The following is a 14006-nucleotide window of genomic DNA, read 5'->3' as shown; positions in this document are numbered from 1 at the left end:
ATATGCCGGTTCATCTGGTGGAGCAAAGTATATAAAGTGGGAGGTGTTGGATCTGGATCCAACCTCGCCCCCTGGATCTCGTGTTCTGCAGTGAGGATCATCTTCAACGACATATAAGGAAAAGAAGGAGGAGAAGAAATTGCCCACAAACCCGATTGGTTCTAGCGTCTATCGTCTAGGCTATTTAAAAATGCAAAAATAAATCTGTGAGAATAGGCAGTGTTTAAATGGCGCGACAGCTTAAAACATTTAGGCCTAAATATCAAGCGCGTCCATATTAGTATTGACAGTTTATTACGCAAATGAGGTTCAAAAAATGTTTCTAGGTAGGCAGCTCATTTGAGTCGTCGGTAATAGGCCTAATCAGTTTACAGGTGCGCTTGCAAGCTTTCACTGAGGATGTTTCTCCAAAGGATATTCTTTGTCACTTCCCTTATAACTTTAATACTCCTGTTTATTGTTGTAACCTTTTACAACGGAAACTACACCATAAAAGCAAATGTGCGGTAAGAAACGAAAATGTAGGCTACTGAATTCAAATATGTGTCATTTCGAAATTCAACATTTTGCTTTTATTAGTAGCCTACTGACATACTATCATTTAAAGTCACATGCTATAACAAGAGCTGCAATCCCTTTTTCTTAGACAGTATTACAACTTTTGGGTGGATGAAGACAATGTCACAGATTCTTTGCAGAGAGTTGAGGCTGACGCAGGAGCAAACAGTTCCTCTGAGCAAAATGTTCCTCTTGGGACTCAACCAACCCTTGTGCCCTTTATGGACAAGCACAACTTTACTGCTCTGCCCCAGTGGACATTTGAGGATCTGTATCGATTGGATCCACAGTTTAAACCGAGTGTAAGTGCAGTGGACAACAACAATAACTTAGAGAAAAGTTTGTGAACATCCTGCTAATGGGTGACATTACTGATATAACCCTTCTGAAAAGGAAAAAGCTCTTAAACCAGCCTAATAATGGTGTGCTGGTCTAGACTGATCTGTTAACTGGCTTTCACAGCTTGGTTTTGGGCACTTTTCACTCTCTCTGTCGTTTCTTTGTTAATTCATTTTGAACTAGCACTGAGTGATGATCAAAATACATGTGAAACATGTTTAACCCTATAAAGCCATTTGATACATTAATTTCTAAAGCTTTTCAAAACTTGCTGGAAAACCTGTTTTACACAATCTTCTAAATGCTTTCTGCCCTCTGACTGATTGTTCATACTTGTTTATTGGTTTTTTTTTTTTTAGCAATTAAAAGTCATGTTCACCTTCAGGTTGTGGTACATGTCTTTTTTTTTTTCCTGAATCTTTTTTTAATTTTTTTTTTTATAAAGATGACGGATAATTATTATTAGTAATATTTTAAGGTGAACATTTACTGGACTGAAGCAACTTAGGTTTACTTGATTTATTCATGCATTTGTTTTTAAAAAATGAAGTATGGATAAATCAAGTAAACCTTTTTAATGCTTTTTGTCTATAGCATTCTGACACTGATTCACATTACAATCAGAATTTCATCTTTTTGGCCATATAAATTACTGCACCAAATTGCAGATGTTTTTCCAGTGTAATCTATATTGTACTATATGAGCCGTAAAAGACTGATATATCAGATATGATTTAAAAAACATACAGTACTTGTCGAGTTTGGAAACATTACAATTTTTTATGTTTTTTTTTTTTTTTTTTAAACAAGTCTCTTATGCTCACCAAGGCTGCATTAATTTAATCAAAAATTGTGAAATATTATTTCAAATTAAAAGAACTGTTTTCTATTTGAATTTATATTAAAATGTAATTTATTCCTGTTATCAAATCTGAATTTTCAGATTTTATCTTTACTCCAGTTTTTAGTGTCACATGATTCTTCAGAAATCATTCTAATATGCTGATCCGGTGCTTGGGTATCATTTTTATTATTAATATTATTATCAATGTTGAAAACAGTTGTGCTGATTTTGACAGGTATTGTATACAAAACTGTAAAAAATTTTTTTTTTTTTTTTTGAAGGTACAATAAACTCTTCCATTTACAGGCTTTAGACGGTTTAATATGTTTCCAACATGTTTTTCAGGAATGCACGGCATCCTTGCGAAATTCCTCTAATCCAGAGTTTATGGAGAAGTTTATTCCAAGCATTCAGCTGTTTTTACAAAGCGATCATCTCAACGTGAGTGAGTGGAGCCGGCTTTATCATTTTAACAACCCCTTTGGCTATATGGGATGTAATTACACAGGTTTGTTTAATCATAAAGCATGAACGTGATCATACAGATGGTTTATTATTATACCATGAAGCTAAAATAATGCTGTATTTCCTTCTTTTTATAGCCACAAAAGCAGCTGTTGACACCATCCCTAAACTTGCCTCTACCCAGTTACTGCCAGTACCTACAAGAGCGAAAGATGGCTGCATTCACTGTGCTGTTGTTGGGAATGGTGGCATTCTCAATGGCTCCAGGCTAGGAACGGAGATTGACTCTAATGATTATGTGTTCAGGTAAATCTTAGAAGTTATCAAGAACAAAACATAGTTTAAATGCAGATTCAATCAGTCACTTTTAAACGAGTGTAATGTGTAAACCAGGATGTCTTGTGAAAGCTTATACATCAACTTTTTTATGTACTGATTTAATAAAACCACTTATTTACTTATTTCTGATAGAGTGAATGCAGCCATTATAGCAGGACATGAGGAGGATGTTGGGAAAAGGACATCTGTTTATGTGCACACAGCACATTCCTTAACCCAGTCCCTCATGTTACACAAAAACAGAGGTTTCAAACAGATTCCTACTGACGAGGTTGTCTTAACTATCACTTGTTCTTTTGAGCTGCTTTGGATGAACCTCTAATAGTTTTTTTGTTGTTGGCCTTTTTATGGAAGGACATTAAATATGTTCTAATCCCGGAGGGTCCAAGAGATTACAACTTTCTCGAGTCCCTTATGAAGAACAGAAAAATACCATCAGGAGCATATAATGGACAAACGTAAGTCATAACATTTGTCATCATAAACCAAAAATAAGAGCGATTAACCTTGTTGATGATTGTCGTCTACACACTAATATTGATTTGTTTACATATGCCTAACGTTCAATGATTTATTATTTTGAAGGCCAAGGAATTATTACAGTGGGCATTTTAATGAAAGTTCTTACTACGTCCTCCATCCAGACTTTCTGAGATATTTGCGAAACAGGTGGGGGCTCAAATGTGCACACATTAGAATATGTTTAGTGCATGAAGTTATCATTTCATTATTTGTCATTTCATGTCTCTCACTTTTCATTTTAGGTTTCTTGAAGCAAAACAATTAAAAACTAAAAGATGGTGGGTGGTCAGACCCACTAATGGCGCATTTACACTTATGCTGGCTATGCACACGTGTGACATTGTAAGTGATCTTTAAAAATATGCACAGTTGTTTACTTGTTAGCATTCATGTTTATTTTTATCAGATGAGTGTATCATTTTATAGTGATGCCTTGTTTTTCTTGCTCTTCACGTAGGTGAGAGTCTATGGTTTTAGCACGGTCGACTATCGGAAATATCCAACCTACTACTATGACACCAAATACACTAAACTAGTGTTTTATGCTAATCACGATTATAGGTTAGAGATGAAAACCTGGAAGAAATTGCATGACGACAAATTAATCTGGCTGTATTTGGGAAAATCTGATATCTAAGTGAATCTGTGTTTCTTAAAAGTAATTCAGCTTCCTTAATGACCCAAATAATTGCTAGAAAAGAAATATATACTTCAGTCAGTGTTTTTTCACAATAAGAAAGAGGTGTAACTTGTTGCAAATGTTGAGTGTGTTTTATAACTTTTTTGCATTGTTAGTTTCTACTTTGTGTATCTGTATTCTGAAATAAACAATAAATTAACTGTGAAATTCCAAAGTCAATTCTGCTTTCTTATATCATTACGTGCAACTCTATGAGGAGCATATTAGAGGTAAGACATTTTGCGTTTAAATGAGATGCTAATTATTAAAAGTCATGGATTATATTGCATAGTGATATTATCCGTGCGTCACCTTTCAAGTCGTTTCTGCATATTGTAACATTTAGGGAGTCAGTAAATGACAATTTAATATCTAGTTTATGGTTATGGAAGGCATTTTCCGCCAAATTTAAATAAATAAATTAAATGATTAAAATTAAAATCAGATTAACGATTTCATTACAGAAAACAGTACGCAAAATATGTGACAAAATTGAGAATGAAATTAAATGATTTCATTTTCACAGCGTTATCCCTGTCAAATTGAAAAATAAAATGCAATTGGTGATTTCACATTTTTTCACTACAGTCTCGAGGCAAGACTGCCAATATTAAAATGAAAAGCCAAACGTGAAAAAGAAACTACAAATACAGTTTTTACAATGCTCTTTAGTAACGCTCACGCAATAATAGTGACACAATTCAAATACAAATTTAAATTTTCGTTTTCATTTTAATTCCTCTTTTATTTCACAGTTTTCATTTTCGTTTTCATTTTCAAAGACAACCTGCATGCAAAATCTATGTTAATGAGTGGGTGTGGCTTATTCTAGTAACGGCGCTAGAGGCACGCCTTCTGTAAAGCGAAGTCGTCGACATCCCGTGTGCATGAGTTGAATGTGTGAAACGAAATTATTTAAATGTGATTATATTGTAATCGAGACGACGAGATATGGCGAAATCTGTTAGGGAGCTTTTGCGGGAAGCTGCCGCAGCATTAGAACATGGAAACAACCAGCCTGACCATGTTAGTTATGATGTTAGACTCAGACTAGACCATAATCGACGATGAGGTTCATTCATGTATTAGGCTGTTTTGGAAATTCAACTATTTGGGTGTACAAAGGTCTTAGTAACACAGTTTCTACAACAATTATAGCCAGACATTAATACCCGCTAGCTTTAACCGAGGACCTCGGCCAATGTTTCATATTCGCGTCGTGCCTAACAACGCCCTTCAGCCGCGACTTATTCAGATACAGCACTAGCCTGTATCTGTCCGCTGTTTAACTGTTACCTGTCTTTTGGTTATTTTAAGTTTGTGTACAAAAAGTGTACAAAAACACAATGCTGATTTTCATTTCCAGTAACAACTTCTGGATGAGATCGAGAAAGCGAGTGTACCTGCATTTACAGTAGGCTAGATATAGCATTTTCTTTCAGGTCAGTGCTATAGGCCTATTCATAATAAAAAATCCGTTTGAATGTCCGGTGTGATATCTTGTACTTTTAACAGTTAATAGGGGTTGTCCGTGCCTATAGTCATGTCAGTTGGGTCTTTCTTCTCCGTGATCACAAGTTTGAGTCATTTCAAAAGTCTTCTCTACTGACTGACTGACTCACTCATTAAGACAGTCTTTGTCTCCATCTAATGGAGAAATAATGTAACTTATTCTGTTGCTTTATGGTCAGGGACTTTTTTTTTTTCTCCAGCGGAAGGAATTGGCTTTTAGTGATTAATTTTACTTCATGAAAGTTTCATGCATATGTTTCGGGATTAATATTTGTATTGCGTGGTAACCGTTTTATAAAAGCAATAAGGTACACTAGGCTAGTGCTGTATCTGAATAAGTCACGGCTGAAGGGCGTTGTTAGGCACGACGCGAATATGAAACATTGGCCGAGGTTCTCGGTTAAAGCCAGTGGGTATTAATGTCTGGCTATAATTGTTGTAGAAATTGTGTTACTAAAACTTCTGTACACCCAAATAGTTGAATTTCCAAAACAGCCTAATACATGAATGAACCTCATCGTCGATTATGGTCTAGTAGTCTGAGTCTAACATCATAACTAGGTTGTGAATTCTAGCTTTACAGAAGGCGTGTCTCAGCGCCGTTACTAGAATAAGCCACACCCACTCATTAACATAGATTTTGCATGCAGGTTGTCTTTGAAAATGAAAACGAAAATGAAAACTGTGAAATAAAAGAGGAATTAAAATGAAAACGAAAATTTACATTTGTATTTGAATTGTGTCACTATTATTGCGTGAGCGTTACTAAAGAGCATTGTAAAAACTGTATTTGCAGTTTCTTTTTCACGTTTGGCTTTTCATTTTAATATTGGCAGTCTTGCCTCGAGACTGTAGTGAAAATGAAATGTGAAATCACCCATTGCATTTTATTTTTCAATTTGACAGGGATAATGCTGTGAAAATGAAATCATTTAATTTCATTCTCAATTTTGTCACATTTTTTGCATACAGTTTTCTGTAATGAAATCGTTAATCTGGTTTTAATTTTAATTTTAATCATTTAATTTATTTATTTAAATTTGGCAGAAAATGCCTTCCATATTATGGTTGCAGGTAAACGTTCACTTAAAATTAAGCCTTTTTTTTTTAAGATTTACGCAATTTAATTAATGGTAAAATGTCATCAAATTGAAATGAATAATCCTTAAGTAATTTAATTGAACAATCCTTAATCAATTTTTCAAGTAAATTACGTAAATGTAAAAAAAGGCTTCTTTTTTTTTCTGTGTAGGAACTTTGGCGGGACATTACACCGTTAAGGCACCAGATGTCGCAATTACTTTAGAAACAACAGTGACTTCACATTAGGATCACAGATGTCTGTCTTGGATATATCTCCGAAATTACTATCAAAGCATATGGAGACAATTGTGAGATAACTGTTAATTTTGTCTTATTGATTAACACACCCATGGTGTAATACAAACTGTAGGCTACATGTAACATGCACATATATAGACAGCTTTAGAACATTGCATCCATCAATGTAAACATTTAGAGAATGTTATAGAATATATTGGCCATTATCCTTTTGTTTCTTTTCTGGAATCGTTAAATTGAAGCGAGAGACTTAAAAGCGCACCTTTCAGGAAGAGAGTTACACCGGGGAAGCGCGTGACAGACGCACGCGCGCTCACGCACCGGCCACTTGTGTTGTGTCAAACACGTTCAAGCATGGCATTGCGCTTTTGCGATTTCCCCAACAGGAACAGAAATCATAAACGGGATTATTCTTATTGAACTACTTCGGTTTCGTGGAATAAGTGGTTTTAAGAGTTAAATCGACCTGACTACGTATTGGTGAGTAGCTATGTTACAGATCTACATGGCAAGCGTATTCCCTATTTAGCTTTTGATTTAACAAATAGTCAGACAAGTAACTGGTCAGGAAAGTTGTCATTATTGTTTAGGGTTATTTCAAACATCGTATTATACGTCCTACGGTACTTTCCATAACAACCAAATGATTACAGAAGCGCTCTAAGGTTGTCTTGGAAGTGATTGGTTGCCTGTTTATTTCAAATGAAAGAGAAATTAAATACAGTTGTCTATAGACTCAATATTCCATTCACTGGTTTCTTCAGAAACTGTGTTTTATGCTCAAATATATTAAAATGTATTATGATAATGATAACACTGCATGTGTGTTCTTCCCATAGGTTTCCATGTGATGTTTCTGGCTGTGAGGATGGCTTACATTCAATATATACGCGCTGCTCAAAAACAAACATGTAGCATAGGACCTTAAAAACAACTTCAATCCAAATTAAAAGCTTAATGTGCTAAATGTTTTGTCCATGTTTAAAAAAAAAATAAGTTAGACCAAAAGCCAAATCCTAGGCTTCGTGAACCGAGAGAACCATGACATTGTGAATCCAGACTGTAACACACTTCTGGGAGCTGGACAAGAGCCATGGGCAAGGAGCAGGACCTTCTTCTGGCTGTGAAGAATAGAGACCTTCCCTTAGCTCATAAACTTCTGGCCAAGATCAAGACCAACCGAAATAGTGAGTTATTTTAAGGCACATGTTTTTCTTTTGCTAATGATACAGTTTGTAGTTAGACATTCGTAAATGTAGTTAACAAATTCATCATGTACTGAGTCAATATGCAGCCACAGATCATATTATACATCATGCTTTAAGTATTTAAAATATTTTAATTGCGCTAAGCTGCAACTTGATACCCTGTACACAGTCATTCTTGAAAATGCTGTTATTGTGTCAGATTACTCTTCAGGTGAAGAATTCATTTTCTTTATTTAACATCTGTACTGCGTATGACACTAAACAACAACTGCATCCAAACTGAACATGAAAAGACCATTAGCATTTCTTGGCGATTCCAGTAATGTGTACACTATGACTTTATGTAAACACTAAGATGTAAACAGGTACCTTTAGACATCAACTCTAGTTGGAATAGTATGCCAAAACCTTTAAAACAAGTAGGCTAGTCTGTTACTCAGTAGGGTTCAAGTTAGTGCAGTGCACCTGCAGAGGATGTTTTCAGGACAGTCTGTAAGTCTTTCCCAAGCAGATGGAGACCGAATCGACTGGAGGCCAAACAGGGTCAGTTCCTGGCGGGCCAGACGGTCAATGAACTCCCCTGCATATCTGAATGGTGATAGTCAGTCCAATATGGTCATATTCTTCTACAAGATATTGATCGCAGTGTTATTAATATTGAATAATTCTTGAATGTGTTCCCTGTCAGTCAAATTCATAGGCTATCGATCTTAATCATGTCAAGGCTTTTGATTAAGTGCCTTGAAGATTTTTGGAACTGGGTTTGTTTTTACGGGTTTACTGGGTTTGTTGTTTAACTTCTTATTTATTTATATCAAATTAATGTCTTTCTGATTCTTTTTCATTGTGCTTTTATAAAATTGTCAGAAAATGATTTATTTTGAATTCATTTTTAAAGTCGCAATGAAACTGAAGTAGCGACCGATCTTTTCGTATGTTGTGATGTACTTATGACTGAATGGATTATTGGAAAAGAAAAAAATGTAGGGCAGGAGCTTGGTTCTATCCATCCAATGTTGATCGGATGGAGGCAGATCTGAATGCGAGCTTGAGGTCGAATTTAAGAAAGTGGCAGGGATTAAGTGGACTGAAATGATTGGGGAAGTCTATACGCCACCAGAGAGAAGTTATGATATTTTAATTAAAAATTAAGAGGGGATAAAAACTCAATAACATGCATTTTAAAATAGATTGGGTGAATTTTCATTTTATGGCCACTTTAAGGAAAAGGAACACTGAGTCAATCATTCACTCACAGTTTCTGTAGATTGAGCGTAACTTGTATTGAACCCGGATAAACCTTGAAATTCCTTCTTCCATTTAGCTAAAATCTAGTATCTTGTGTTCTTCCCTGCCCCCACCTGTCTTGTTACAAATCAGGGATAACCCATATGGCAAACTGACAGATTAACTTTATAGAGATCTGGATTTCAGCACAGCATTCACTGTTCCTTAACAATGCCATGGGCTGCTTTGCTTTCAGTCGCTTTTGTTCCCTAAAAATGTAGGAGCCATGTAAATGACTGGGGTAAACACCAGCAAGACACATAAGGTGACTCCAAGCCAGTGATTTTTTTTTCTACACAAAGCATGTTAAATGCAAGCATATACATGTTGTAATACTCTCTCCTCTTGCTCATGACAGATGGGTCAGGCTACTCGGGACTGTTTTGGAATCTGCTCAGTTAATCCATGAGCGATGTTGTCAGTCATCACTAGATCTAGTATAAACTGTGTAAGCCGGCCATCCTTCAACTGAGCAGACCTGCATCTTACAGTCAGCTTTTAAATATTCATCGAAACTAGAGATAAAGGATGGACAGTATTATTAGCATTATCTGAGAGCTTGCATACATTTTCTATTTTTAGCTTAATTAGCCTACAGAACACAAGGCTACTGTAGAAAACAAACGGCGCAGATCAGAAGACACATGCATCTTAAATCTAGACTCTCATTTATTTGCTTACTGAATGTGACTGCATGTGAATGCGCTCTTCTGAATTTGTTTTAAAGTGATCTTAAGTTTTGTGTAATTCCTGTTTTGCTTCACGCTGTGTCCAAACAGTGAAACAGTAGCATGACACAAAGAGATAACCGATAACGGATATCTCATGTAAATCTGTATTTCTGCCCTAACCGGAGCGTGATGGCAATTTGACGATCATCTGGTTTCTGTTTTTGCGTCATAGCACTGTGTAGCCCCGCTTACTGTGAAATCTAATTTGATCAAAATCCCACTCCACGTAGTTGTACATTTTAAATATCAAATAGGCTTCAAAAATCACAACACATTCACATCGTCATTGGCTTAGTAGGTAACTTAGTAGGTACCTTATGTAATAGGTAAAACAACGCAAGTGTAATTTCCTACTAATGTGGAAGCAAACATAATCTTTGGTATCACTATAGCCACTGGTCATATGATCCACCAAGCTTCAGCTCATTCAGAACAGATTTTCTTTTTTTTTGACAAAACGTTACTGGCCTGGTTATTTCCAATAGCATTAATTTCACACAAATTGGCAATTAAATAGAAGGACGCTTTCATAATAAAAATGTCAGTGCGCAGACTAGCAAGGTGAATTTGATCTGACTGTTTCTCTGCAGCTTTGTTTACAGTCTTTCGCACCAAATCAACCTTACAAAGGCAGGTGACAAAACCAGACTACGCAGGAGATAAAATCAGAACACCATGTCTGCTTCTGTTGTAATGATTTTATCGTCATCCAAGTGATTGACTAGGATCAATCTGTGAAGTTTATCTTAAATACCACCATCTTTACTTCCTCCTTGATGGTTGGGTAAAGATTTTCATTTTGAGACGAAATAGATAATCATGGATATTCATTAGAGGTGGGAATCTTTTGGTACCTCACGATTAGATTCAAATCGATTCTTGCGGTCATGATTCGATATATGCATAATTTATACTGTTTTGTGTTACTATTCCTGTTTGACTGCAGTAGACAGTTTAATAGGTCTAGAAGAAAACAAAATCCCACTGAATTAAATGTGAATCTTGACTTTTTTTTGGTTTTCTTCCCATTTTAGTCAACCCAATATTATAAAACAAATGCCCTTTAAGCTGACTACAATCATTACACAGTCTTCGGTAATAAAGCAAGGCAGGTAATTTTATTTTATTTTTTTTATATTAAAAATGGGAACAAAGCAGCAAATTACAAACAATAAGACAAATACAATATAAAAATACAAATAAAAAAAAAAACTTACGTTTTTCAGGTACAGTAGCATAGGTTTATTTAACATGTAAATACTACCGAAATTGAATCATCAAATGTAAAAATAAAACACTTTATTAGCTTCACTGAATGAATTAAATATAAATTGATTAATAAAAAAATTAACATTAATGAAATAGACGTTTATGAGACTGCTGTCCCTTTAACAATGAATGCACGGATCTAATATACTGTTACGATTTTTTTGAAAATTTACAAATACCTTTTTTGTTGTTTTTGTGAGTTTATATCACAATTCTGTGAAAAATCAATATTGTGATGTGTTATATTTAAGTACAGTTTTTAGTGCTTCATGCCATTAAATGAGGCAGAGGAAAGAAGAATGAAGGAACATGTTTATGTAATAATTATTATTCATTGATTGTTTTTAACATGGACATATTCGTATAACCCAGTGTGCGTAAAATGTGCATGGATAGTACTAGTCTGCAGAATGTTTTTTAGTGAAACTTTGCATTTATGATGTAGGTTTGTGTGAGTCTTTTGCAAGATCATTTACATTATTTTAAAAGTACATCCAGCCAGTATAAGTCACCCTTGTGCACAGTCACGTGGTGTGTGTTACATAACCGGCTCCTTTCCTTTATCTCCGCTCATCCACTGACAGTGAGCTCAGACAACTTGACAATTTTCCACTTGTTTTGTTCAGGAAGGCTTTCATCATGTGGCAGAGTGTTGTTTAAGAAATGATCAGAGATCCAGTGTTTTGGAAAGGTATTACAGTAAAACCTTTTCCCTATTTTGTAGTGGTAATTCCCTTTGAACACACTGTCACAAAGGCTCATGGGATAACAGTAATGTGACTGCTGGCTGGGTCTGGATGCTGAAATCCATGTGGGTAAACCTTATGCAAAGATGAGAAGTTTGTCTTTTGTCAGTCCAATTTCTTGTCTTACAGTCTTCATTTCTAATGCCACCTTGTTCCAATAAATTGGCTTTTAGTTTTTACACACCGTTATAGAGTAGAGAGGTTGTTTGCTTGTATTTCACACTGTACTGTTTACTGGAACAAATAGTAGGTAGGTCATTCAACTCTATACCCCAAATTGATTCTGGCAAGCCAAACCCAATCAGAAGTGATCCATGTAATTCAAGTCAGTATCTAATCTGTTGAGAGCTTTACCTCCAACACCTGCTTGTGTCCCTTTAAAGTCCCTGTGAACCGGAAGTTGCAAACAACTTTTCTCCAGTGTTGTGACGTATTTCCAAGTGAAACGGAATATTGAATAGAGGGCAGGGTTTTACTTTAGCGCTCCTCCTCTCCATCTCTCGCTCATAGCATGCTAATGGTTTGAGGGGAGTGGTTAAGCGTTTTCAACCCAAGCCGTCTCACGGCAGTTCGTACGAATTCTACGAGGTGGCTAATTCGTACGAATTCATACGACCTCACTTGTACGAATTAGTACGATTTTTGCTAAATTGTACATATTTTACGAATTGCCCAATTCGTATGAATTCATACGAATGACCTACCCCTGACCCCGCCCCTAAACCTACCCATCACGTAGGTTTAAACAAATCGTACAAATTCTTACGAGTGAGGTCGTACGAATTAGCCACCTTTTTATCACTCGTACGAATTCGTACGAATTGGTCGTGAGATAGCGTTGGTCAAACTGACGACATCAGAGGAGGAATGCCATTTCAGACCGGAAGTAACTTTTCAGATTTTGATTAAAGATTACCACGACAAACGATTTTTTTCTGTGTATTAACTTGCACGGATTAATTGTTCACCACAAGACTAGTAATATGCGCTAACAAAGTAAATGGGGTCAATTTTGATTTCATGATGACTTTAAATTTAAAAAAAAAGAAGGAAAAAAGGGTTTAGGATCATGAGTGTGGTTTTACATTGTGAATTAAGTCATAGAATAGTCCTTAAGTCATGACTTTTTATTTATTCCATTTGACTTGAACAACATGTCTTTTTATAAAAAGGGCAAAATATGTGATATTTTTAAAATATTAATGACCTTGTCACAGTAATGGGGAGGGCGTCTATAGGGATCTTCTTTTTTTTTTGTTTGTCACATGACCACATAATGACTTTCTGCATGTTAGTTGCACCGCACTTACTTGATTTGGCTTATTTTATTGTCAAATTTCTTGATAAAATACAGTAATATTGTGAAATTATTATAAATAGTCTTTCAGTCACATGATCCTTCAGAAATCATTATAATGTGCAATTTGGTGCTCAAGAAATATTTCTATACTCTTATCGATTGTTGAAAGCGGTTGTGCTGATTTTTTTTTTTTTCAGGATTCTTTGATGAATAGATCCCAAACCTTTTGAACGGTGCAGTATGCCGTCTTCTGTGTTTATATGGAAAATATATACTTGTGTGCATTCATTGGTATGTATGAAACATTGCAAGGCTGTCAGAATGATAGCGTAGCTTAACTGTAATACAGTGCTGCAAAATCTGACCTTAATTCATAGAGGTTTTGCAACATGATGTTTGTCTTCTAAGTCTTATCTCTGTAAAGTTGCGTTTCAAAATGGCTTGGCATTAATTAAAGACAGTCTAAGAGCTTATATTAGTTTGACATTTTCACAAATGTACTTTCAGTGACTTTATTATTGTTAGCTTAAATGTGTCAAAATCCTAAAACTTGTGTATACTGTATAGGGCTATTGTTGATTATGCCTTAGACGCTCTCTCCTCTCACATGGTCACGGTTCTTCAGATTCACTCAGTGCCTGGCTGTTGTGATTTTAACGTTTTTTTGAGGGGCGATACTATTCATAAGTAAAGGTGGAAAGATGCTTTCAAGCATAAAAAAAATCAACAGACTCAGTGACAAAGAATGACTTGATATAAAGTGTCCTTTAAATTGGCTCATTATGTTTATTGTGTGGGTTTAGGGAGTGGTTGAGCCTTGTGCGGTTACTGTGGCTCATTTCATTTGAAGGATGCCCACATTAGAA

The 14006-nt window shown here is 35.5% G+C and overlaps 2 protein-coding genes across 5 annotated transcripts in view; both read left to right on the top strand.

Annotated features, from left to right (window-relative positions):
- Positions 1-212: 212 nt before the first annotated feature.
- Positions 213-3918, top strand: st6galnac1.2 (ST6 (alpha-N-acetyl-neuraminyl-2,3-beta-galactosyl-1,3)-N-acetylgalactosaminide alpha-2,6-sialyltransferase 1, tandem duplicate 2). Its single transcript, XM_084135586.1, has 9 exons — positions 213-506; positions 647-860; positions 2087-2249; positions 2344-2512; positions 2678-2816; positions 2900-3003; positions 3131-3214; positions 3310-3409; positions 3525-3918. The coding sequence occupies exons 1-9, from the start codon at positions 400-402 to the stop codon at positions 3702-3704; spliced, it is 1260 nt and encodes a 419-aa protein (XP_083991712.1). The 5' UTR covers positions 213-399; the 3' UTR covers positions 3705-3918.
- Positions 3919-6893: 2975 nt separating this feature from the next.
- The window catches only part of LOC311096484 (CASK interacting protein 2), a 54534-nt gene continuing 47421 nt past the window's right edge, over positions 6894-14006 (top strand). For 3 of the 4 annotated variants that reach the window (XM_084135671.1, XM_084135670.1, XM_084135669.1), the window contains exons 1-2: positions 6900-7079; positions 7439-7786. In XM_084135671.1, the coding sequence (XP_083991797.1) occupies positions 7693-7786 (94 nt within the window). In that variant the 5' untranslated portion in view covers positions 6900-7079; positions 7439-7692. Of the gene's footprint in view, positions 7080-7438; positions 7787-14006 lie in introns of all 4 variants that reach the window. The other variant, XM_084135668.1, reaches the window with a different exon arrangement.

Source organism: Abramis brama (assembly GCF_963993115.1).
Source record: "Abramis brama genome assembly, chromosome: 14".
In the NCBI taxonomy this organism is placed as follows: Eukaryota; Metazoa; Chordata; class Actinopteri; order Cypriniformes; family Leuciscidae; genus Abramis; species Abramis brama.
This window is presented reverse-complemented; position numbering and strand designations above follow the sequence as displayed.